General features: G+C 40.9%; 1 protein-coding gene across 3 annotated transcripts in view; it reads right to left on the bottom strand.

Annotated features, from left to right (window-relative positions):
- JMJD1C (jumonji domain containing 1C) overlaps window positions 1–20,644 on the bottom strand; it is a 158,641-nt gene extending 137,997 nt beyond the window's left edge. The window contains exon 1 of one of the 3 annotated variants that reach the window (XM_032116779.1): window positions 20,455–20,644. In XM_032116779.1, the coding sequence (XP_031972670.1) occupies window positions 20,455–20,595 (141 nt within the window). In that variant the 5' untranslated portion in view covers window positions 20,596–20,644. The remainder of the gene's footprint in view (window positions 1–20,454) is intronic. The other 2 variants (XM_032116783.1, XM_032116780.1) reach the window with 2 other exon arrangements.
- Between the last annotated feature and the right edge of the window lie 3,511 nt (window positions 20,645–24,155).

Here is a 24,155-nt window from a genome sequence, read left to right on the forward strand (position 1 = left end):
GCTGTTCAAAAAGTCAAAAGTATTTCTTCTAGTTAAACATTTCATTTTTTAAGTAGGTCTTTCTAAAACAGGATGTTTTATGCCAAACAATTTACAGATGCTATTTAATAAAGCATAAGATCTTAGTGTGCAATAACACTGGGGAGGGAGATGAAATGCACATCATACCTATCTAGTGAAGTTCCTTCACTAGGAAGAAATTATGATTAAATTTCCTCTGAGAAGAGCCCTGTGAAAGCCAGCCTCTCATGCCAAGACAGCGGTTCCAACTTCTTTGCACCTCGCTTCAGGAAACTGGCAATCAGTAAGCAGTTCATACTGTATTCACAGCAGAGATTCTGAGTGCCAGTTGGGGCTGGGGATGGTTTGATTTGGTTTTTTTACTTTCAGTACACTGGGGCTTAGGTGGAACCCTCTATTTACATCTAAACAAATCAATTTAGCTAATCCTACTTTTTTCCCTGTCCAGACATTTCAAAGAGTATTGATGTGACCTTTCAGGTGCACTCTTCCTTGGCGAAATACAGAGTCACTGCTGTTTTCCAGACTGACAGGAGGACAAAGGGTTAAAGGAAAAAAGGGAAGACTGACTGCAGGGAGAAGGGTTGGATCACAGTAGTGCTATTGTCAGAGTATAGGATAGGCAATGCCAGGCGTCTCAGTTGTGAGATGAGGAAAGAGCAAACTAGGATGACAATGTCTGTGCTGAAGCAAAGCGAGGATGCTCCAGGAAGGGGAAATGCAGCCATTTTAGTGCTCGAGTTCCCCTATTTTCCTCACCATGTCCTTCTGGCAGTTGGTTCACAGCACTGGAGTTTGCAGTCCTGTGTCCCTGCTGTCACCCCACTCAGGCTCCACAGAGCAAGAAGGAGCTAAGGAGTCCAGCCCTAGTGCTGGACCTCACCAGTTACACGCTCTCCTTTCTCAGCCGAGGTGGGTCTTGTAGCTTGGAATGTATTTTAGGAAAAGGTTCTATTTAATCACAGCTGGTCCTAGTCTCTCAAGCCTCTCAAACAGTGGAGAAAGCTGCCCACACAAATGGGTGTTTTGCATAAAGATGGAAAATAACGAGGTAAATAACCATTAACAGAAGATTTTTTTGTGAAGCTCTTAAATTCACAAATTATTCAGAAATTTACTTCGAACCCATGTAAGAAATGTTGAAGATACAGAAATAAAACACATGTAGAGAATTAATGATAAGAGTATCCAGAGCCACACCAAGACAAGTCAGGATGGAGAGCCAATCAGGACAGTTCTTGGACAGTAGGAGGGGGGTCCACTTTCTAGAACAAAAGTAGATCAAGTAAGAGAATAAATCTGGAGCCACAACCGCATCCAAAAGATACTAACAAGTGTTAGCTTGCTTCTTTCTGGTATTTAATTTTAGTTGTGGATTTGAATGTAGAAATTCACTGTCTCTGGGAATAAAAGTAAAAACCCTAGGAAAAAAGTAACAGTTAATAAATTTATATAAAAAACAAAGCCCCAAACAAACCAAAAACTCCCACAAAAAAACCTTACTTCTCAGGCCTGAGAAACCAGCACAGCTTACTATCATTTCTTTTCCCAGAAGAAAAACTGGCAACTTCTCTAAGTTTTTAAGATAGTATTGTTTTTTCCCTTACACTCAGAGTTAAGTATGCTGGTAACATTCCCACTGAGTTTGGAACCCATCAGGAGCCCAAGGCCCAACTTCCAGAGACACAGGAAACCAGCAGACATCAATGATTTACAGCACCTTGCCATAGCAAGAGACAGTACATACCTGCTCCTTCAATGAAACTCTGGAGAACATCAGAGACCAAAACCAACAAAATCATTTTAGCCAACATTTTCTGAGACTGAAGCTGAAGTACTGCATCTATCTCAGATACTCACATTTTTAGAAGCATGCTTTAAAAAAATGGAGGATGTAGAAGATTGCTGAAAAGCTACTGAAAATAGGCAGGAAAATCCATTTAGTCCCATATAATCAAATTACTAACAAAGACAGAAAAATCTGACTCTAACTTGCAAATATTACCAGGAAATACTCCCCAGAAAAACACTGATAGTAATAGGCCACTTTGACAAAGTCACAACTAGGGCTCCTTCAAGATTTTCTTTTTACTTCTTTTTATTCTGACTAAAATAATGAATAAATATTTCTTATCATCATTAAAATGTCTCCACAGTCAGCAGCTCCCAAGTTTTTTATATAGATAGGTACTGAAGTTTCATAGAAACTTCTTTGGTATGTGATTCTCTTCTCCTTTGCTGTTTATGAAGGCAAAGTGTATTTGCATAACCCAAACAAATCATCTGCTGAGAAGACAGTGATAATGCTGTCTGTGCTGCCAGGATCTGAGACTTTGTCGTGTGACAAAAACCTAATGCTACACCAGATGGCTTTTCATTAGCAGAATGCTAATAAATTTATATCCTCAAGTAATTAATTATGCAGACTGGGCAACAGGAAGTTTCACAGCAAACATGTACACTCAATCTTCATAAAGTTGTTTTGCCCCACGTATGAGCTCCAGTTTGGGGAAGACAGTGCCCAGATGAACTGAGGAACTGAGTTTCTTTCTAACAGGCTGCAGATCTCTTCCATTAGTTCTCAGCTATGCTAAGCACAGCTGACTTTGAAAACCAAGCCAAGCATACCAGCAATGATCATTGATGCTTCGTATCTTTCAAAAAGCTCTGCACTTAAACAAACGCATCATGTTATTCACTTGAAAATTCAGCTCTCTCTTTTGTATTCAAAGCTTGCCTCTGGACAACACTGGAGGATTCCAAGATCTCATGGACTTTTCAATCTGTTAATCACAAGGCTTCTGCTCAAGAACTAAACGCGAAAATCACAAAAGCATCAGACAATTTTGGTATCAGGCGGCAGAACAGTGAGAGGGGAATCACATGACTTAAAATTCACTCTGTTGTGCTTCTCAGTAGGAAATTCAATAGTATTTTTGCAACAATGATTAACTGCTAACAAAGGACAATGGATTCACTACTCGGAACCTTCAAATCAAGCCTAAACACCCTTTCTGGAAAATATGCTTGCATTAAATGTGCTTTGAAAACTCAGCTAGACAACCTACAATAAAGCTTCATAGCCTCAATTATTCAAGAGATGATTATTACTAGATTATCTAAATGGATTACTTTTATTGCCAAGAGTCCTGAACACTATGGCTCAGAATTTTGCAGTGCTATATATTGTACTGACAAGTAAATAGCCATTTCTAACGTAAGAAACCTAGATTTTCCTTTCTGTGATTAGGTTCATCAATAAACCAGAATAGGATTCACCAGCAAGTGCCAATTATACAGGATCTGCAGCTGCCTTGCATCTGCAGTGCAGCAGTTCATTTGCCTAAGTAAACACAAGAGTTTTGGTACTTAACTGGCAACAGATTAATTAGCCCAGAGTGCCACATTAGCAAAACCAGCTCTGGAAGAAAGGTGGGCAAAGATCAGCTAAGCGAAACATTAGACACAAGTTGGCCACAGCTATCTGCGAATGCAAACACACGAAATACCTGTGCATTCAGTACTGTTTTAGAGGGTTCTCTTTCACAGAAAATACTAAGCTGGCTTCTATCCCAATGCTTAGCAGCTACATTAGCACCAGACAATGATTTGCCAGCACATCTAAAGCCACCACAGTAAACACATTCTGCAACACAGACATCAAAATCCTGGGATCTTGCACCTGCACTTTCCAGAATGTAACATTCCTCATCCAATGCACTACGTGCCTAATGGAAGCTAAGCAGCCGCAGTAATAGTGGAGCTCATTAAAGAGACATTTACAAAGGACAGAAATATCCAGCTGCCAGAGCAAGACATCATTCAGAAAATAACAATCTCTGCTCTCTCTGCCCTCATCCACAAGGGAAGCCTACGAAACTTATTTGGGAAAATGAGCCTAGGAACAAACTTCAGTGAACACCAAAAACCATACGCTCAGCAAAGTGCCATAAACCCACTAATTTTACTCCTCTCTTCATGTTCCAAACAATCTTTTTTTTTTTTCCCCCGGGAAATAAACTTATTTTAGCACTTCTTCCACTCCCTCCTCCCATCCCCTCAACCCCACTGCTTTCATTTCAAAGACTCAGATGCTGAAAACCACATTGAGGTTTTACCCACCACCTACACCAAAACATTTAACAATGGTTTCTCTACCTTTGAAACTTGGTTTGCTTACACCCTAATACAGTCACAAATGCCCATCTTTTGAGAGCTCCTATTTTTTCTTAACACGTTTGCTAAATCTAGATGACCTCCCTTCTCAGTAGCCCTTTTAGCTGACAGCCTACTACATATACACATACCAAAAGCACAGGATACAAAAGCTGCAGGTTCACCAAGGTTTTACCTTATAAAGGTGGACTCCCTCTCATCATAAGGCACAAAAACTTAATCAATTCTCCGAGCAGGGAACTGAAGAAAAGTAGAAATTGGGTTTAGTTACAGAGCTAAGTTTTGCTCTCAATCATAGTTCAGCACATCCACCTCCAGAGACCCAGATGCTGCAACAGAACTTACTTATACTTGCAATTCCTCTAATTGTGCTCTTTGACAAAGCCCTGTGACCCATCATGAGTACTGTTCGTCACCTCCTGGCTCTACCTTGTTTACTGACTGATACTTCGGATGATCCTTTTCCAAACCTGTAACCAAACTGATTTCCTATTTTTCTTTAAGCACAATGAGAGAAAGATTGAGAACGAAGTCTAGAGACTGTCTATTTTAACATCTTGTGGTGGTACTTAAGGCTATGTTGATTTTTTCAGATACACCCATTTTCAGGACTCCTACATCTCAGTCCGAATGTCTGAATTATTACAACCCACACTTGTGAGTGGGAGCTGAAAATGTGGAAAAAAAAATTTTTTTTAAATCTTCTTTTACAACAGCAGTCCTGTAGGCTTAATTAAAAACAAAGAAGCCAAAAAAAGCAAAGAAAAAAACCCCAAAACACAAGGGATGAGAGAGTCACTGGCTTAACAGCACTCAAATTCTTTGCCAAGACACAAAATTCTTTCTGTTCCTGCCTATTTTCCCTAGACACCTCCACCTTCTCCTTCCCATTAAACTAAACCAATATGTTCACACAGTTAAGCATTCCAATAACTTGGTCAATATAAAATATTCATAGTAGTTCCAAATTATCAAATTAGGATAAATACTCCCTCCCAATTCAAGAAGCATAAAGTCTCAGACAACTGCAAGCACACCAAAGCTGCTTCTTCTCCTAGCAACTCCCTAAGGTTGTCCTCTTGTGGAAGAATTAAGAACTTAATTGAGAGGGCATTTAACAACAGCACAGTCCATATTTCACCATGTTTTACCACTTTCACAGGTTGGAAATGTTAAAACAAGGAGGTGTCACAAACCCTACTTAACACCTAAAATTTTGTTAGGCAAAACTGAATGAATACAGATCAGAACATATGGAGCACTTCTTCTGTCTTTCTTGATGCAACCCACAGTAGTGATTAGCTTGGCTTGTGACCAATTTGACATCTTGACAAATCAAGTCAGTTCCTCACAGAAAAAGGATCTCAACTATTACATGTTTAGGCAATCCAGGTTAATTTGATTATTACTCAACTCCTCTGTCACTCCCAGTTATTAAAACCTCTACAATAAAGTCAAAACCAAGGGGTCTTTGCTGCATCTATAACATAAAACACAACTAGCATCACAAGTGATATATGTAAAAATCTGCTGACAGCTCAAGTTGCCACCAGCCTGTCATCAAGATGTCAGTGATGGTGGGCCTACTAAATCATCAGAAAAACATTCAAATAAAGCGATTCCAAAGCCTTTAGGATTGAAAAGGTATTGCTAGCATTCAAACTTCGAGATCAGTATTCACAAACTTTCAATAGAAATACCTCGTTTCACTTACCACTTAGCTTCCTAGACCACAAATTATATGCGCGCAGTTCAAAAGTCACGAGTTTAATCCATTTCAAAAATTATTTCCTGAGTTGATACCACAGAAAAAAAACATGTGTGATAGAAATGAAAAATACATTCTCTGTGCTGGGGGAAGAAGTTCAGAATGTACTTATAACAGGAGCTGAATCAGACTGCTTATAAGCACAATCCTATGGTTAGGGTCACAAAACCCATTAAAACTCCCTCAGTGATACTAACATACATAGTTTGCACCTCAAGCATATTGTGCTTCAGACAGAACTTTCAGTGTTCATCCCAATACTATTTGTTTCTATCAACTCCTTCAAGGTCCTTACCCTTACCTATCTTTAAGTCCTACCCTAGGTTTGTACTTCAGTTATTACATCATTTTTTCCTTTGGACTTCACATTGCTTACACACAGCACCACACAGTGCTGTTATACAATAACTGTATAATCGTTCATAATGACAGTATCTGTCTTTTCTACATCATTTTGCCTCCTTTCTCTATTAATGTAACTTATTGGGATTTTGGTTTCAAAGTCTTCAGACTCAGCTACAAAATGCCAAGTCCCACTCCTGATGTGTACTTAGAACCTGTCACTGGCTACGTTTGGAAAAAAAAAAAAAGGAAAGGAAAAAAAGGAAAAATCCATTTCAACCTGCCACTTTTTGAGTTTTATCCCTGGCTGTCCTTCATGCTGGACAGACAACTAAGAAACACCAATAGAGCTACTTTGCTATACACCTCGAAAATCTGTCCTACTCTCCTCTGTCAAAAGATTTCCCAAAGGTTAGGCTGCTGGACACAAACAATACACATTAAAACCTCATTTCAGCTCCTTGTCATTCCGGATTTCAGAAACTCTGTGGCAGTGACAATTTTAGCTCTGTGTTTGTACAGCACCTACCACAGTGAGGTCTTGGTCAAAGAGTGTCCTACAAAGTAAACAGTTGCATGGACACAGAAACCGTAATCTCAGCCATTTCAGAACTGAGACTTGGCAAAAGTTTATCATGTGATTCACAGTCTATTTACCCTGGAACATCTCAGTCTTACCTTCAAACAAAATCACATACACACAAGTCCATTTTTGAAGTTAACTACCCCCCAATCCTTCAGATCATCTTCAGCAAAAATACACCACTAAATCAATTTATTGCCCACAGAAGCAGAGCCAACAGACCTGTGTAACCATCTACCATTACCAGAAGCAACCTCTATGTCTTTTATTTTTAAATGAGAAATCAATAGTTTCAGTAGGTTTGATTTTCACAATAAAAATAAAAGTTATTAGTTAGCTAACTATATCTTATTTCCTGAGGGAAGGGAGGTTTACTAGAGTCTTCCAACTGTGAGGACAGGACAAGATGATTATGAGAATCCTGAAGTACTCTAACCATAGAAAGATGCAATAAAGAGATATGACCTAAGGAGAAATTAAAATACAGCTCACCACTGAGGTAGGCAGGGTACAGGAAACGCTAAACAGGACTTGGTAAACATCAGATTGAGTGCTTTGCACAGGATGAGAGAAGATTAAAAGCAGTGTCAATAATTTTCACTCATGTATTCAGAAAGATCTCAGTCTAATATGCTACTTTAAGACACCTTCTCCCTGCATACCACTTTCCATTGCCAATTTTCTCATGCTGGCTACCTTGGCTGGATATTTCTAAAACTAGAAGGTACAAAAAAACATAGAACACAGCAAGATGCATGGGGATATTATTTAACAGCACTCATTTCAAAGCACCTCAACAATGCCTTCTAGTTGCAATGACTGTGATATTAAGTGCTCCATGAAAGTGTTTAAAGATTTCTTTGCAAATTACTTTTATACACTACAACCTGTAGAAAAATTTTAATTTTATTATTTTCCCTAGGAGTGCATTTCCCATAATGCACATACACTTTAAGTTAAAGACCATTGCAAGCTTAAACCAATGGCACAGGCTAACCACCCTTCAAAGCATTAACCCATTTGGCATGACTGCTAAAACAGGACCTCGTTTTCTTCCAGATTGTTAGTAAAATCTTTCATTAGAGTATATGAGTAAGTACTTTCCATTTTAAAAAATGTCAGTAGTGTTGGAAAACAGATAAAAGGATTACACAGAAGCAACCAATAGAGAAATAGAAAAAGACTTCAAAGCACAACTTAATAGCGTATACTGCCCCTAGTCCATTGTTACTGCTCCCCATATCACCCTTCACCACTACTACAAGTGACACAGACCACAAACCCAATCCCCTTAGCTCTCCTCTCCCAATCAACAATGCCAATGAAACACAGCAGAGCTAAGTCCTGCACACTCCATCGCACAAGTACTACAGCAGCAATTTTCAAGTTCTGTTGCAAAGCAGATATATCCATTTTCCTATGAAACATCTCTAGTTTTTATCACATAAATGCCAATACTAGTAGGCAATATATCAAAACCACACAAGTTCTTTTATTACTTTCTACTATTGTTTCTAGGTGTGTGTATATATATATATACACACACATACATATATATATAATTTTTAAGCATGTTTTCCAGTCAAGATTTCCTTACTAACTTGCAGCTACTGACAAATGTCAGAGGATCTGGATGTTTTTGCCCACAAATGAATTTCTTACGAAGCTTGCAAAACAAATGAATTGTAAATCCGTACACTCTACTGATGGAGAGCTGGCTGCTTGCCTAATAGGCAGGCCTGCAGTTCCAAACCTCATGCTGCCACTGCCCAGCTGACAGGCCCAATAAATAAAGGTATGGAATACTGATGTGGTGAAAAAAACCACCTGGTATTAATTAAAAGTAGCTTTCAGCAAAACACACATTTAAATTAGACATCACTGTCTCCTAAGGTCCAAAGGGAGAAAACCCACCAACTTCTCCACACTGAAGAAAAAGGTTAATTCTGTAGCCTCACCGGTTCAGACAATCACACTTCAATAGCCTGAGGGTGGATAAAGCTGCAGAAAGTGTTTGCACTTTACTAGACACCTGATAAACTAATCCCCTTCAAGGCTACCTACCTGTTTGAGCTCTCATAACTGAAAGAATTCAACAGCAGCCTTAGTTAAAATCTTAGATTTAAAAAAATCAGCTGAAAGGGAAGCCAACCAAGCAGCACAAATTCAGAGAAAATATGAGTGCACTAGCACAGACACACTCAGAACCACTTTTCTGCGTGCCACAGGTAGTCCAAACCTACCACATTATCAGGCACCATCTCCCTCCACCACAGTATGTTTTAGGAAAGCAGTTTCCAAGACCTAACTTTCCAGAAATTTTCCTAACTCCCAGAATGATGCTGCTGTGTTATTATCCATGGTACTTAGATGGCCAGCCTATAGTTATCTATCCCAGAAACCCTGCAATTCTAAGTAAGGTTTGAGCTCAGGCTCTCTGTCCTATACATGCAGTCCCAAGGAAGAGCAGCCCATGCCTGCAATGTTACAAGTGAGTCTCCCTTTGCAGCCAAGACCTGACAAATAACAAGCAGATACAGCTAAGCCCTGGGAAGAGAAGAAAACAAAGCAATTAAGAACAGCCACAAAAACCCCCTCAGTTCTACAACTGACATAAGAAATGCCAAACTGACAGCTTTAGGAACAAGAACTGCACATGGCCTAAGCTGTAATTAATTACACAGCAATACCAGCTTCATGCCTGTGCTCTGACCTTAAATAATAGATGCTTTTTGAGATTTCCTTTTTTCCCTGAGTTTAAGAAACCACTAGATTTGAAAAAAGCTGTCAATTCAGGTACTGAACTTCAACATTTAGACTTTCCTTGTTTACAAACTTCTTAATATTTCTTTGTGCTAGAGAATGGACCCAGAGCAGCCAGAAGCCTTCCAGGAAGGGATGCTGCCTTTTGTGCAGACAGAAGGAGCCTCCCTATTGTCAAATTACATCAAACTGTATATGGGTTTCTACATTCAAACCATCATAGTCCTCTCTTCTGTCCTTGCCTCCTCTGCTGATTGACCCATACGTTCTAGTTTCTGTACATGCCTGCCCAGTCTTTTCATAGGAAGTCCTGATTAAAGAAAGCTCAAGAACTGATAAAAAATTTTTCAGGGGAAAAAAAAAAAAGGGAAGAAAAAAGAAAAGTTCTTTTCCATTCTTTCCTGCCTCCAAACACTAACTAACTCAATCCTAAGATTCCCAAGGGCCATTCTGCACGTCCTTACATTGTCCTCTTCTTAACTGAAGACATACTTCTTAAAGGCAGACCAAGACCAAAACCAGATTTCTGTAAAAAAGGAAGGAAAAACACAGACATAGAACTAATTGGTTATTTCAACTGAAGCCTTAAACTCTTTCAAACATACCAGTAAACATTCCTGGAACACAAGTTCCAGGTACCTGGAAATGGGTAGTTACCATAATATAAAACACATCTTAGAAAAGAACCTAAGAGGGTATTGAATGGAGTCCTTTTACCTCAGCCAACAACCTAAGAATCCTCTGGAGATACAAACTTCCTCCATTTAAGAGGTACCAACTGAAGAGCCCTATTAAGTTTGGCCATTATTCTAGCAGAAGAATAATATATGGGCAAACTTAACACTTGACTTGCATTGTGTGTATCACATTTGAAACGAAGCCAGTGAGCAGCGATCAATTTTGCCATGTTATTGAAACATGAGCCATGCTCAAATGCATTTTTAAGTTATAATTTAAAAAAAAAATTAAAATCAGATATCAGTAAATTTACTGTCAAAAAATTTTTGACAGGGAAAAGTATGCCAAGGTATACACACACATCTCACTTTACCTGAACAAGACAGTATTACAGAACTCAAAAAAACCCTGAATTAAGCAGTATCAGCAAGCCATTTTTCTAAGCATCAACAGAAAGCCAAATCTTTCAATTTTAAATACAACAATCTTCACAATCATTTACTAAAGTACTACATTCAGTTTCAAAAGAAACCATCTGATGGAATTATAAAGTTAATCAATGAATAATTTATTAAACAAGATTTTTCATTTTCTATAGTCTTAGGTCTGACTCACTAAATTGAAATCTTCTTAAAAGCAATCAGTAACAAAAGAAACAGATTAATTTAAACTACAAGCCTTTAAAGGACAAAATACTACAAAGTAACAAAGCATTTGAAACATTTTTTATTTATAAAAACAAATTGAAGTTTCTTTAAATGAGTCAAAATATCTCTTTTAAAAGATCATGCAGAAGGAGATAAGGACCCCGTTACACAGAAAAGCTACCTATTTAATTGAGAAGCGATCATGACATTATCTAAAAATATTCACATATCACATTCTGACCTATATACAAAATTTAAAATATGATAATATACAGGAGGATCAGGTGTATTTAGGACAGCACACCTGAATTAACAGTTAGTAAGCCAGAAATATTTCATTATCACCTTCACTTTTTTTTGAAGCTTTACTCACTGCTTAACTGCTATTAAATAGATTACCACCAAGGTTTGACCAGCATCTGGGTATACTAAATGTAAATGCATCTGCAATAGACAATTTTGCTACCAAAACTGAAAAGAAAAATCAACTATATACTCCAGTGAGGAAATAAATTATAATTTTTAAAAATTTAGAACTAATTTACAATGTTATCTTATTCCTAAAAAAAAAAAATTAACTCAACAGTATTAAATTTAATCTGTTCAAAACAACCTGCAGAAAGGAAATCATGTGAAGATACACATCTTGGCGGAGATAGCCATTTAAGATAAGCAAACAAACTGCACTCTTTGGAATAATCTAGTTCAAAGAGACATTTCTTTGGACAGGGTTGGTAGGGACTGACAGACAGAACAGATACCTCCTTGTCTCTTCAGTCAAGAAACAGTAAAGGAAAATTGCCACATTTATAAGCTCCAAGAGAAGAGTATGAAGTCTCAGAGCAGAGCTAATAAAATCCTGAGTGCCATGTAAAAATAATGAAAAAATCATGAATGGCAAACAAGGGGTGACTGTGGACTTGTACCTCACAACGCAGGGACCAAAGCATATCTGAAACAACAGAAGGGAACCCTGAGTATGATGCACAGGTAAAGCCTGACCCTTCTTTGTCAGAGGATGTTGAAAAGTTCACAGAGATTCAAAAAGACTTCCTACTAATTCGTTTATGAAAAACCCAGGAAGGGCTACAAAACTCAAAGACCTCTGCTGGATGAAGTCCCTGAGCTGCAAATCCCTATAACAAAACACTGAGGAAGTGCAGCCATATGCCAGAATTGTAGAGATGTGACAGCAAAGCATCACACCAGTTCTGAAGGCCACAGTACATCATTCCATTCAGTCTTCAACTGTATCAGCTTTTGTATTTTTGACTAAAATGTTGGCAACTAGACCACTCTTAGTTCCTAACTCTTTAAATCCCACCATGGGTTCACAGCCCAAAACTCATTAAACTCCCCACTAAAAGCTGCTCACACCATCCATGTCTTGATTGCACGCACTTGCTCCTGTCTTTGATGAAGATAAAGGCTGAAAAACTGAAGTCTTCAATTATGTTGTAGGAAGAATTAGGGTACAGATTAATTACAAACTCCAGTCTAAGACTTCAATACAATTTCCTGGCTCTCCTTCTCAAAGATTTTCTATACTGACTGAACAGTCTAGATCACGTATTTTCTATTATTACCCCAACAAGTTTCTTTGTCTGCCTGACTTTGGCTTTGGGCTGCTTTGTTTGTTTTTGAAAGGTAATAAATTTACATTCCATGTTTCAGGAAAGAAGAGAAGCCAAGAAAAGCCAAAAAATAAGGAAATCAGCTGGAGGAATGTTTCAAAATTAACTATGCTTGCCAACACTCCTCCAAAATACAGCTTTTCCAGTCCCTCCTCCAGACATGCAGGACTGAAGAGAGTTGACTTGGACCACCTGGCAGTGACTCAGCAAGTGCTCTCTTTTTCATAGAGCAATCAAAATTCAGATTTCAAACCATCATTTGATTGAAGAGCCCTGTTCTCTTAGTGAAAAACTATAACCATGGTGACACAACCCAAACAGTAAGTCAGTGGTGTCTACTTGAGTTACCTGCAGTAAAGCCTCACTGCAATCATTTCAATATCTGCATCAGCTATAGTGCTGTTCACAACACTCAAAAAGATCTTCATGTTGATGCAGAAGTATTATAGGCCACACTTTACTGAGTCATCAGAGGTTTATACATTTTAACATAGAGATGCTTAGGTTTCCCTCAGAGCATTTAGTTTCACACCTATTCTTCCAAAACCTGCTTTTGTAAGTCAATCTTGCATCAGCAGACATCAAATGATCAAGTTATGCACTATTGTGAACATTTATTTCTTTATTCAGCTGAAAGAAGAAATTACTCATACTATGTGAATAAGTATCATTAATTCAACTGCAATATAGCTGAACACATCTACTAGCTACAGGGACTGCACACAACCCTCAAAGGTATTCAAGTCAGTTTTCAACTTCATTCAGGCCATGGTCCAGAGACACTTCTCCTGAGCACGGTTCCGCCTTAAGCTGCTCCTACCCTTGAATTGATCCCATACCACCTCCTCAGCCTCAGTACAACTGCCTGAAGTGCCATATGGTGAACGATCAGGAAATTGCTCAGGGTTAAAAAAAAATTAAGCCAGCAGTGCCACCAAGAGAAATGTCTGTGGAACCACAGTCTCCAAAACTTCTAAAAACGTTGCCACTGGAGGGTCAAACTAGATGCTTTGAATGCTCACCCTGCATCTTTCGTGCCCATGAAGCTCCAAACAGAGTATATGAATTAGCTCAAAGCCAGTTGCTATATGTACATGAAAGTAACCTCCTCAGGAGCAAATCAAGTTGCTTCATTCCACTTAATTCTGAAACATAGCAACAGCTATTTCAAGTAAAATAATAGTATTTTAAAGAAAATTACTAGAAAGCAAAACACAGCAAAGTCCTTGAGGCTTCTCTGGATCCCCTGCTCTCATTCTTTCTTATAACATGAAAATTACAGTGCACAGGTATAACATCAACTAACAATAGTAACATACTGGAGGAATCAATATAGTGAAACAACATAGCATTAGTTTAGCTTAGAATTCTCCACCAGTGTCCAAGGACAAGCTGGTTAGAAGCAGAGCACGCCTCAGTCCCGACCTAGCAGTGTGAGGAGGGAAGCCCTCCCTGCAGCAACATGGGATGTCAGTGCCCAGAGCACCACAGTGGGCAGTAACAGCACAGCACAGAGGCGTCTCTTCCGAGAAAAACGCTTGCTGCCAACTTCAGCTCAACTTCTCGGATGATGTGTAGCTACTTTTTTTCAGCAAAAGCAGAAGCAGTTTACCAAGTCCAACTGAAAGGGAAAGTCAAGCCTAATCCCAGCAGAGATTCAAGATCACTGATGGAACTAAGCATCTCTACAGTTCAGTGATGGTAGGATTAGAAGAAGGCTGAGTTGACTTTTTGGCCAAATTTCCCAAATACCACTTTTAAAATTCATTCAATTTGACATTAAATAACAGTTCTGCTGTTCTCAAGCAGTTTTTGAGATCCTGGTACGTGCACAAGAAGAATGGCTTCTTATAAAATAGTTATTCATTCTTTACAACTCTTTATGATGGCTATACCGTACTTTTTGAGACAGCTCCAAAGATTCACACAGAGTTCTAGAAAAAGAAAAATCTGAGGTAACCCAAATCTGGAATAATACAGTATTTATATGCACAACATATAAAAGGCAAAAGCAATTTTTAAAATTAATATTTGATATATCTTTCTAAGAACCTCCTGAAAGATTTAACTATAGGGTAAAACCTTTCTTTTTCCATACTTTGTTCACCATTGCTTACTCTGCAACTAGCCAGCAAATTAATTGAATTATTTGTCCCTAGCTCAGGACACCTGAACTCTCTTTGCAATCTTGACATTCAAACAAACTTTACTCAAAATCCTTCAATGCAAGTACATTTACTTATTGATCTACATCATACTCAGGTTTCTTTTAGTAAAAGAAGTAAAGAGGGAAGGGCAGAGCGTAAAGCACTGAATCCTTGCAGTCAATTTCGTAGGAATACTCCTTGGTTTGATTTTTGTCAAATTACTGTGAAAGAGATACTCCTTCCTGAACTAACTCTGGAAGACAGATGAGGCGACATTCACAGGCACAGGTAAGCTCAACCTTACTAGAAACACAAAAGGAAATAGGAAGTTTTCTTTACTGCTTAGCCAAGATTGTCCAGCTGACATGCACCAAACTTACAAGACTCTTGTTGGCATCAATACTGATACAGAACAGCAAGAACAACTGAAAATTGTCTAAATCCCTACCGTGTTTTGAGCTTCTCCCCCTCCTTTCAAACCAGATTCAAAACACACATAAAACACATCCTACAACAACATTCAGAGGTGGCAGTGATGAGATAACCTCTGGCACGTCTTTAGTGTCATCTCCAATAGCTGAAGTAAATAACGTGACAGGATCCTCACCAACAACTTGCTCTTCATCTTTAACCCAGATGCTAGTACAGAAACATACAGAATTTTTAAATTCCATTAACCACCAACAAGCTGTGCACAACTAGCTCAAAGCATATTTATTTGTTTACTTCTTACAATAATTTTACTGAAGATTTTTCTCCATCTTCCAGTTTATGTCAAAGTTAACAACTCAAGGCTGCAGAGCATGTACTTCTAAAACAAGGAATAAAAAAAGAAATTTCATTTTTAAACAGACCAGCTCAAATGTGTTCAAAAGTTAACACATGCACTTTCACCTTATAACACTATCTTAGCAAAAGGAGAACAGAGGACCACATGCAACAGACTGCACTAAAAATCAATATATGGCAGAAACCAAGTGTAACCTACAGAAGTGCAATTCTGTGCCTCTATGACAAAGCCAGATGGCATTCAGAAACTTTGGGAATGCAGAAGCAGGAAGATGAAAACAACTACAGTTTGTAAAAAGTTTAAGTAAGAGGAGCTCCACACAGTGAAGGAAAATTTAACTTCATCATTTGGTGAGAAACTAATCAGTGTATGGAGTACTCGTCTAAAATATCTTTTATTTTCCAATTATCCGAAAGTATTTAAAATTATTTTCATGTTAACTGTAACACAGCAGTAGTAAGTTTCCATTACATTTTGTGAACTTCCATTTTACTGTTAAGTGGAGGCAAATTCAGTTAAAACAGACACACAACCTGCTGATACTCTCTTCAAATGGTTTTACAAGACTTACTGAATTTTTAACAATTCCGTGTTTGTAAATTACCAAATATGAGATACTAAAAAACTACAATTCACCAAAAGTGTTAGTGTATTGTTTATACCACTATATCTTACTGACTTTATCGTAAATAGAAATGACACAGCTGCTTCAAACTATCATTAATATTTAGGCTTTTATGAAGAGTATCTAATGTGGTGATTTGTTGCCACAATATATTTCTCTATGCACAATTATTAAATGTTAGCCTCCCTATCATAATGCAGTAAAGAATACCAACTCCATTTTTATGCTGTCTGCCAAACCAAGAGCATCATGGCAGAAAAATTCATGCATCAATAAACATCAACTTACAAATTACTGAGATTTTTTTTTATTAAGAGTTGCACACTGTATGTTTAAAAGTTTACTTCCATTTTCTCTCTCATCACCACGTCAAAGGTTTGCAGTTTGCAACCTGTGGCCCAGAAAGCAATTCTTATGGGACAGTAAAGACCAGGGAGATCATAGGGCATTGACTCCACCTCTTACCTCCTGGCCATTTCTTTATTTGCCCAGAGTTATCACTGTAATCAGAGCAGCTCACAGGCTTTTCCAGGCATTTAGAAGGAAGGAAAAATAGAGTTCCCAGTTTCCTCTAACAACACTTGGTGTGAAGCTGAAAATAGTTATGAATTCTCTCAATGGCTATGAAACACATACAGAAATACACACAGAAACACATATATTAAACTTCTGTCCTTGTTTTTATTTTTAAACAAATGCTTTGCATGCAACAGCAATGTCCAAAAAAGAAAGATCAAGAGGTCTAACTTATAAAGATGACTCAGACCATGAAAATCAGCAAGAAAACTCCTGGATTAGATTTTATACATTGCATACATTATACCTGTATGACAGGTGTTTACAACATCTGTAAACACTACAGGATGACTAAGAAAGAGGCATGGCTTCCACACCCTGACACGCAGGGTCTCATGTAATGGCAAGAGCATTCATACTCCAGGAGACCAACAGCACTCACAACCAGTTGTCCTCACCATATTCCCCACTAGTGGGGAATTAACAGGAAAGCTGAGGAAGGCAAAATGGCTATAAAGCAGTGGGAGAAAAGACACTTTGATAGTGTTCTCTTTCTTTGTAAATAAATGCATTTAAAAAAAGATACTACATATCAGCTATATTGTAGTCATGAAAAGTATAAGGAAAGAGTCATTTAATATACTTTCATGGAGCAGGAGAGACCTAGCAGGAAGAAAATACTTTACAATTGAGTTCTTTCCTATATTTTCTTATCAAAACAATAATTTAAACTATGGAATTAATCATTAATTTAGCTATAAAAATACAATCATGAAAAAAATTTAGCAGCATACAAAACCTGGCCTCTTGATTTCCCTGCTCAAAGGTGCAGAGCAGCCAGTCGAGCCTTCAGGTCTGGAGTTCCTGATTTAATGAGTAGTTCTGTTTACGGCAGAACTAATGAAGCTCAGTTTCCTCCGGATTTGCTTCTACAAGCCCTGTGGCCACTTAACATTAATTACATCAGTTGCCTCTACGCTTGCCCATGTCTCCTTGAGCTCCTGCACCCCATAAAACTCCCCCTTTGCCCATATATTCCCATACTCACACACTGAGGCTTGCTCTCACACTTTTGTTAATGCTCAGCTCTTTGTCACGCCCTTAAACCCACCTTCCCATTCCATCAGTTCCATCACCTGTCTCTGAATGGCGCTAAGAAAGAGGCAGCATATGCTGTAGCTGGTTTGAAACGGGGTGCATGCTGGCTGGCCAGCTGGAGATCGCCTCTTCACTTCCAGGAGAACACCAAATGCCATGACCTCCTTACCTTTATGGTTTTTTTGGGGAGAGGGTTCTCAGATGTCAACTTTCATAGACTGGGGGAAAGCAGTCTTTCTCAAACCTCTCCCTGTTCTTAAACTGGTTGAAATTGACTGGGGAGTTCACACTTACTCAGGAAGAAAAGACACAAAGCCAGTGCAATTAGTACTTCCTTTCAAAGCCAGGATTAAAAGGTAACTCAGTTCTAGCCAGTTGCAAATCACATTGAAAATGCCCACTACTGCCCTCCTCCTGTCCTGTGCTTCAGGGCAGCTTGTGCATTTCTCATTCATCCATCCCATTCTTGAGAGACCAGGAAAACACAAAATTGACAAAAAGTCAATTTCAACATTTTTATGCTGCACCCTGTGGGCAGCAATGAAACTGTCAACAAGAATTACCGCTTCACTCCAGTGACGGGGAGCAGAAGGCTCTGGAGCTATTCACAGGGAAGGCCACCTCAAAACAAAAGCCATGGAAGGATAAGAGCAGTAGTTACTCCAGCTAGGATAGCACACGTAGAACAGGGCTAACAGAAAAACGTCCTTGTCCTTTGCTGGGGGCAGGGGGAGATGATAATCACATTAGGAAATATCGACTAACAAGAAATTAACGTTAATTATAAATGCAGAAAGAGAGTCTAACCGACAGAAACTACCTGTTGCTAAAGGAAACCTTATCATTTTTTCCTCTATCCACTCCCTTCGTGATTTATACTTCTTTGTGCTCTGAGGCGAGAGAACACGTAACACAAACCCCAAATACTGCATTTTAAAGGGGGCAATGATGTTCCCGTAGTTAAGTACTAGTGTTAGACTCCTTAGACCTAGAAAGTATTTTCAAAACCCTCCCAGGCTTCCAGCACTCGTAGGTGACTAGGAGTGTATCTACATAGCATAATGCAGTGCTGAGTAGCTAGCTTGAACACCAGAAGGAATATGGCCACGTTAGCACTGCACTGCACCCATGCTGAAGTGCAGCTGGAGCATCCATCCGGCTTCTCAGGTAGTCTAGATCTATCCAAATGGTACTTCACTACAATACATAGGTACACCCTTAGTCATCCTGCCTCAGAAACCAGCTGTAACATGACAGCTCTTCTTTAAATTACCAAGAATAGTAACGAGAGAGCATCTGAAGAGAAAAACACTCAGACACCAAAGTCAGGAAGAGGAGCAAGTTTTTACAATAGGCAGCATGCATCTTTCATTTAACAGCACACACAGCCCCTGAAATGCCTTTCTCTCTTTCTGTCAGCTCTGCCCCTAGAGTTTACAAATTATGGCTCTGACTTGTAAATATTAGTAAATACCTCCTTAAACCTTACTCAGTGTTTCCATAATTGTATACAGATTCTAGAGACTACCCTGCAAGAAAAACATCCAAAATAGGTTCTAAAAATAAAGCGTTCTAGACGATTCTCACATATAGCCAAAGGTTGAAAACACAAGCCATTTCATGAAGAAGGGCATGAACAGAATGCTACTTGAATTATAGCTGGAGAATGGGGAAAAAATCCAGAACAATATGCCAAAAAAAAACCCCCCAAGAAAACCAACCCAAAATATAGTAAAAAAGTAGCATCTGAAGTCCGCTCTCTCTTTCTGAAACAAAGCTTGAAGTGAACGAAAACAAGAGTTCTTAATTCTGTGATTCACACTTCTCGAACTAAGCAATCGAGACACCAGGCAATTGTTTGCCTGATGAGTTTGTAAAAAAGGCAACATTCCCGATCCGTGTCGGGCTGTGAACGCCGCCCCCTTGCCAGCAGCAATATGGATTGCCCAGCGCAGTCCGGTGATTCCTTTTTTCAGCCTACGTAATGCCCATTTACATAGTCGTGATATTTTAAAATGTGCTTTCAGAAGCACTAAATAACATAAAAACATGGAAGGAGGTAACCACAGCGGTAACACAGCACTCCTGTGACTGCGGAATTCACGAACAAAATAACGACTAAGTCCGGGGAGCACAATAAAACTCCATTTTACAGATTATGCATTCAGAACACCAACCCAAGGAAATCCTGGCCGTGTTTCCCCCCCACAGCGAGAGTGTGTCTGAGCACAACAGAGCATATCCTGGCTCCTTCGCTAACCTCCACGCACATTCCTACACCCCTTAGGAAAACAGTGACAGCGGACATGAAAGGAAGGGAAACAATGACATTTTTTTAATAACAACGTTCACCAGCGTCTTGGACCCAGTCGGACAGTGCTACGCGGCGGCAGTTTCTGCATTCCCCCGGATCAGCCGCATTCTCCCCTGCTGCTCCAGGGGCAGCCCGATTGTCCCTCGGTGGCCAGGCCAGGCACCGGCCCTCTCTCACCGCGGCTGCACGGCCGGGGCACGGAGGGGCCGCACACGCCGCGAGGAACCGCGCCTGGCGCCGGCCGCGATCCCCGGCTCCACGTCACCGTGCCCGGCCGGGCGCGGGGCTGTGTCACGCCGGGCCCGCCGCCCCCCGCCGCAGCCCCCGGCCCGGCCCGAGCCGCGGCTCTTACCGCCAGGTCGGGGCTGTGCGAGTCCCGCTGGGACACGGCGCGGATGACCCCGGCCCGCCAGCGCCCGCTCTCCGGCGGCTCCTCGCCGCCGAGGCACAGGAACCGCTTCCCCACCAGCTCCGGCCGCGTCTCCACCGCCATGGCCGCCGCCGCGCAGGCACCGCACCAGCCGCCGAGCCCGCTGCTCTAGGGGCCGCGCATGGCGGGCACGGGGCGGGGACGGGCGCGGGGCTCTCGGGCTCACAGCGGCGGGAGGGTCGGGACCCCTCGACCGCGCCGCCGCCGCCACAGCCCGACACAAACACCGAGCGAGGGGCGGGGGCGGGCCGGGGGCGCGCGCTCCCTCCCTCACCGCCTCCCTCGCTCCCTCCCGCGCGCACCCGCCCGCCGCGCTGCGGCCCCGACCACTCCGCCCACGCAGCCCCACTGCCATGGAGACCGCCGCCGCGCGACGTCTCCCTCCGCCAGGCAGCGCGGGGCGAGCGGCTGTAGCGCGGCAAAGAGTCCGCGGCAGCTGGGGTGGCACCGGGACCCTGCGGGGGCTCGTCTCGTCGCCGCCTGCCCAGCCCTGGCCGGGGCAGCACGACCCTCACCTGCCGCCCCGGCGCCCCCCGAGAGCAGCCCCGCGGTGAGCTGACACTGGCGGGGTACCCGCTCCCTGCCTCCGGTGCCACGGCGGGAGTTCGGGCACAGCCTCTCCGGGGTATTTTCCCTCGGTGGAAGAAGCGGCTGTTCGCCCTCCGCAGGCTCGCCCACACCCTACTTAAGGCGCACCACTCCGAGAACTCATTAATGTATATCAATGTCTGAAGGCGGGGTACCAGGAACCAGACTCTTCCCGATGGCACCAAGCAATAGGACACGAAGCAACAGGCAGGGTGTTGCAGTGATGCACTGGAAGTTCCACCAGAACAGGAGGAAGAACTTCTTCACCGTGCGAGTGACACCGGAACAGATTGTCCAGAGAGGGTGTGGAGTCTTCCTCACTGGAGATATTCAAGAACTGTCTGGACACAACCCTGTGCCACGTCCTCTAGGACAACCCTGCTAAGCAGGGAGGTTGGACCAGATGTGCCCCTGTGGTGCCTTCGAGCCTGACCCATTCTGTGATAGCCCAGGCTGGCAAGGGTATCCCAAGAGCCAGGCACCAGCACACTGATGTCCCAGCCCACCAGGGTTTAGGAGAGCCAGGACCAGGTCTGCCATCTGCAGCACCTTCTCCCCCAAAGTCAGTTTGTTGGGGAGTTCAACAAAGACACCCATCCAATCCATCCACCTGTCCCTACTGCAAAGACTACAGAACTCCCTGGGAATGTAATGTCAGTTTAGTCCCTCAGAGGCTTTTAGAGACAGAATACTTCCGACCTAGAAGACAGTATTGAATTCTGCTGAATGCCAGCAAACAGGATATCTAAGAAGTCACCTCAGAGACTCACAAGGGCTTCGACTGAGAGCTTGGGCTGTAACACCCAAGGAAGCCATGCAGCCATGTTCTGTAGCAGTAGCTATCGGTTTGTTGTTCTTTCCGTGGATCCCGTAATCATGCTGTAGCAATGCCATGTTTGCATTTTAAGAGTTTTTCCTTCATGTTATCTGGAGGTGTAGCTTTCCTGAACTTCTGCCTGCCTTTACCGATATGCTTGCCCTCAAGAGAGCAGGTTAATGATCTCTCATCTAGCACTAAAAGCAAATTTGAATAGTGCATTTTTGAAAAATAGATTATGAGGCAAAAGCCATAAATCAAGAGTGCCAACTTCCCACATTCCTGTATATTTTAGTGGAACAAATAACTGTAAGAGAAGTTAATTAACAGAAAACAAACAAAAAAAGAAATCAATTCATCTTTCACCATGACAAGTTTGTTCACAGGATTAGAATAACTCACAAGGCATCACATTTATACCAGAACCTATAGATGGCCTGGCATCCCAGGCTGTAATGCATGGAGGTGTGCTCTTTAGAAGCTGCAGAAGCAACCATAGTGCATTTGAGCTAAATGAGATCTTCATTCACATTCCAAGGTAATTCTACAACCAACAAGAGAGTACTGCAGTCTTGCAGAAGGAACAAAAATTATGTAAGTACAAGGCAGTTATTAATAAAGGCTATACAGAGAAGTTACAAAACCGACTAAATAAATATTAATCATATCAAACTTCTTGTATTCATTCCCTCTTGTTTAATCAAAGAGGTACTATTGAGATACTTGAATTTGAGATACTATTGAACTCTACAATTAAGTAAATTACATTAATGTGCAACAATACCCAAAAAAAGCCAATTCACATGATTCTAATAGACGGAACTTGTGAATTTATCACAGAATACCAAACTATTAAGAATCAAGTATTTTTAATTCGTTCCAAAAATTCGTTATCACTAGAATTATGTTTTAGTATAGATTAGAATTCACTAAAGGCTATTGTTCAATGCTGAACCATTTTATAGATATTAATCACCTGAAAGTATCAGTAAGATCAAGTGACATCAACATTTGGGTGTCAATTCCCATGGTTGGCTGTCAGTTCCCAGATGCCAAATGAGATGGGCAGGACTTTGCCCTGCTCCCCACGACACCACTGAGCTGGACCAGTAGGAGACAGCTCAAGGGAGAGCCTTGACACATCGCAGGGCAGCTTCACTCCCCAGTAACACACATCCCAGCTCTTCCCTCTTTCACTTACTCATCTTGGAGCAGCTTTTGTTACCCATAGGTGCTTTAGAAGGTCAAAATCACTATGTTCGGGTGGATCAGCATACACGACCCACAAGTTGCTGAACATTTTCCACCTTCAGCAACTTCTTTCTTTGCCTCTATTCACTTACCCATTTCTTCTTTGCTGATTCCTTCTCTCCTTGTTTCTCTGTGAAATGGTAGAAATTGGGAGAGCACTAAATGCTCAGGATGTGGATGAGTCAACTCAGAATCCCTGTTTTCAACAGAACAAAATCATAGGGCTGTAGCCCAAGGCCTGAAAATAGTTTAGACACTAACTTTTAAACAGTCTGAGCCATATCACACTCCAGTAGGATTTCTTCCTTTCTCAGAAGCCTTTGCAGGCATCAAACCAATACATTAATTCCCCTTTCAAAGGAACACCTCCCTTATTTCTTTGATAAATATTAAGGAATATTTGAACTGAAAATTCAAAGCACCAAAATTCACAGGATTGAAAGGATTAGGGATGGTATGAACTGGTGCATCTTCTGAAGAAAATGGCATAAGGAGCCTCTTCTTGTAGATTACTCTGAAAAGACCAGAGGAATCATTCTCTTGGAGCTCAAGAGCAACACTCAGAGCCAAATGCCTATAGGCAACAACAAAATAGAGCTGACACCTCCAGGCTGGAGAAGTCCACAAAAAAATAAAGCAAAACAGTTCTAGGCTAAGCCCCAGGGAAGGAGAGCTTCTCTTAGGAAATTGACTATGGACAAATCCCCTCTTACTCCCTGAAAGTATACACATTGGTTAGGTGCAAAATCAAGGTATTTTCTGAGAGCTTTTTCTGACTTCCCAATTGAAATGCAGCACAACCTGTACTGGTAGTAATTGCACCTTCTCCATACAGATAAATGCCACATTTAGAAATTATTATTTCCATTTTACAGGAAGGAAAATAGAGAGAGAAAGGCAAAATGACTTGTCACTGTCAAAACTCTTAAGCAGAATTAATACTGAACTAATTCTTCCTAAAATATGT

Source organism: Corvus moneduloides, chromosome 8 (genome assembly GCF_009650955.1).
Source record: "Corvus moneduloides isolate bCorMon1 chromosome 8, bCorMon1.pri, whole genome shotgun sequence".
NCBI lineage: Eukaryota > Metazoa > Chordata > Aves > Passeriformes > Corvidae > Corvus > Corvus moneduloides.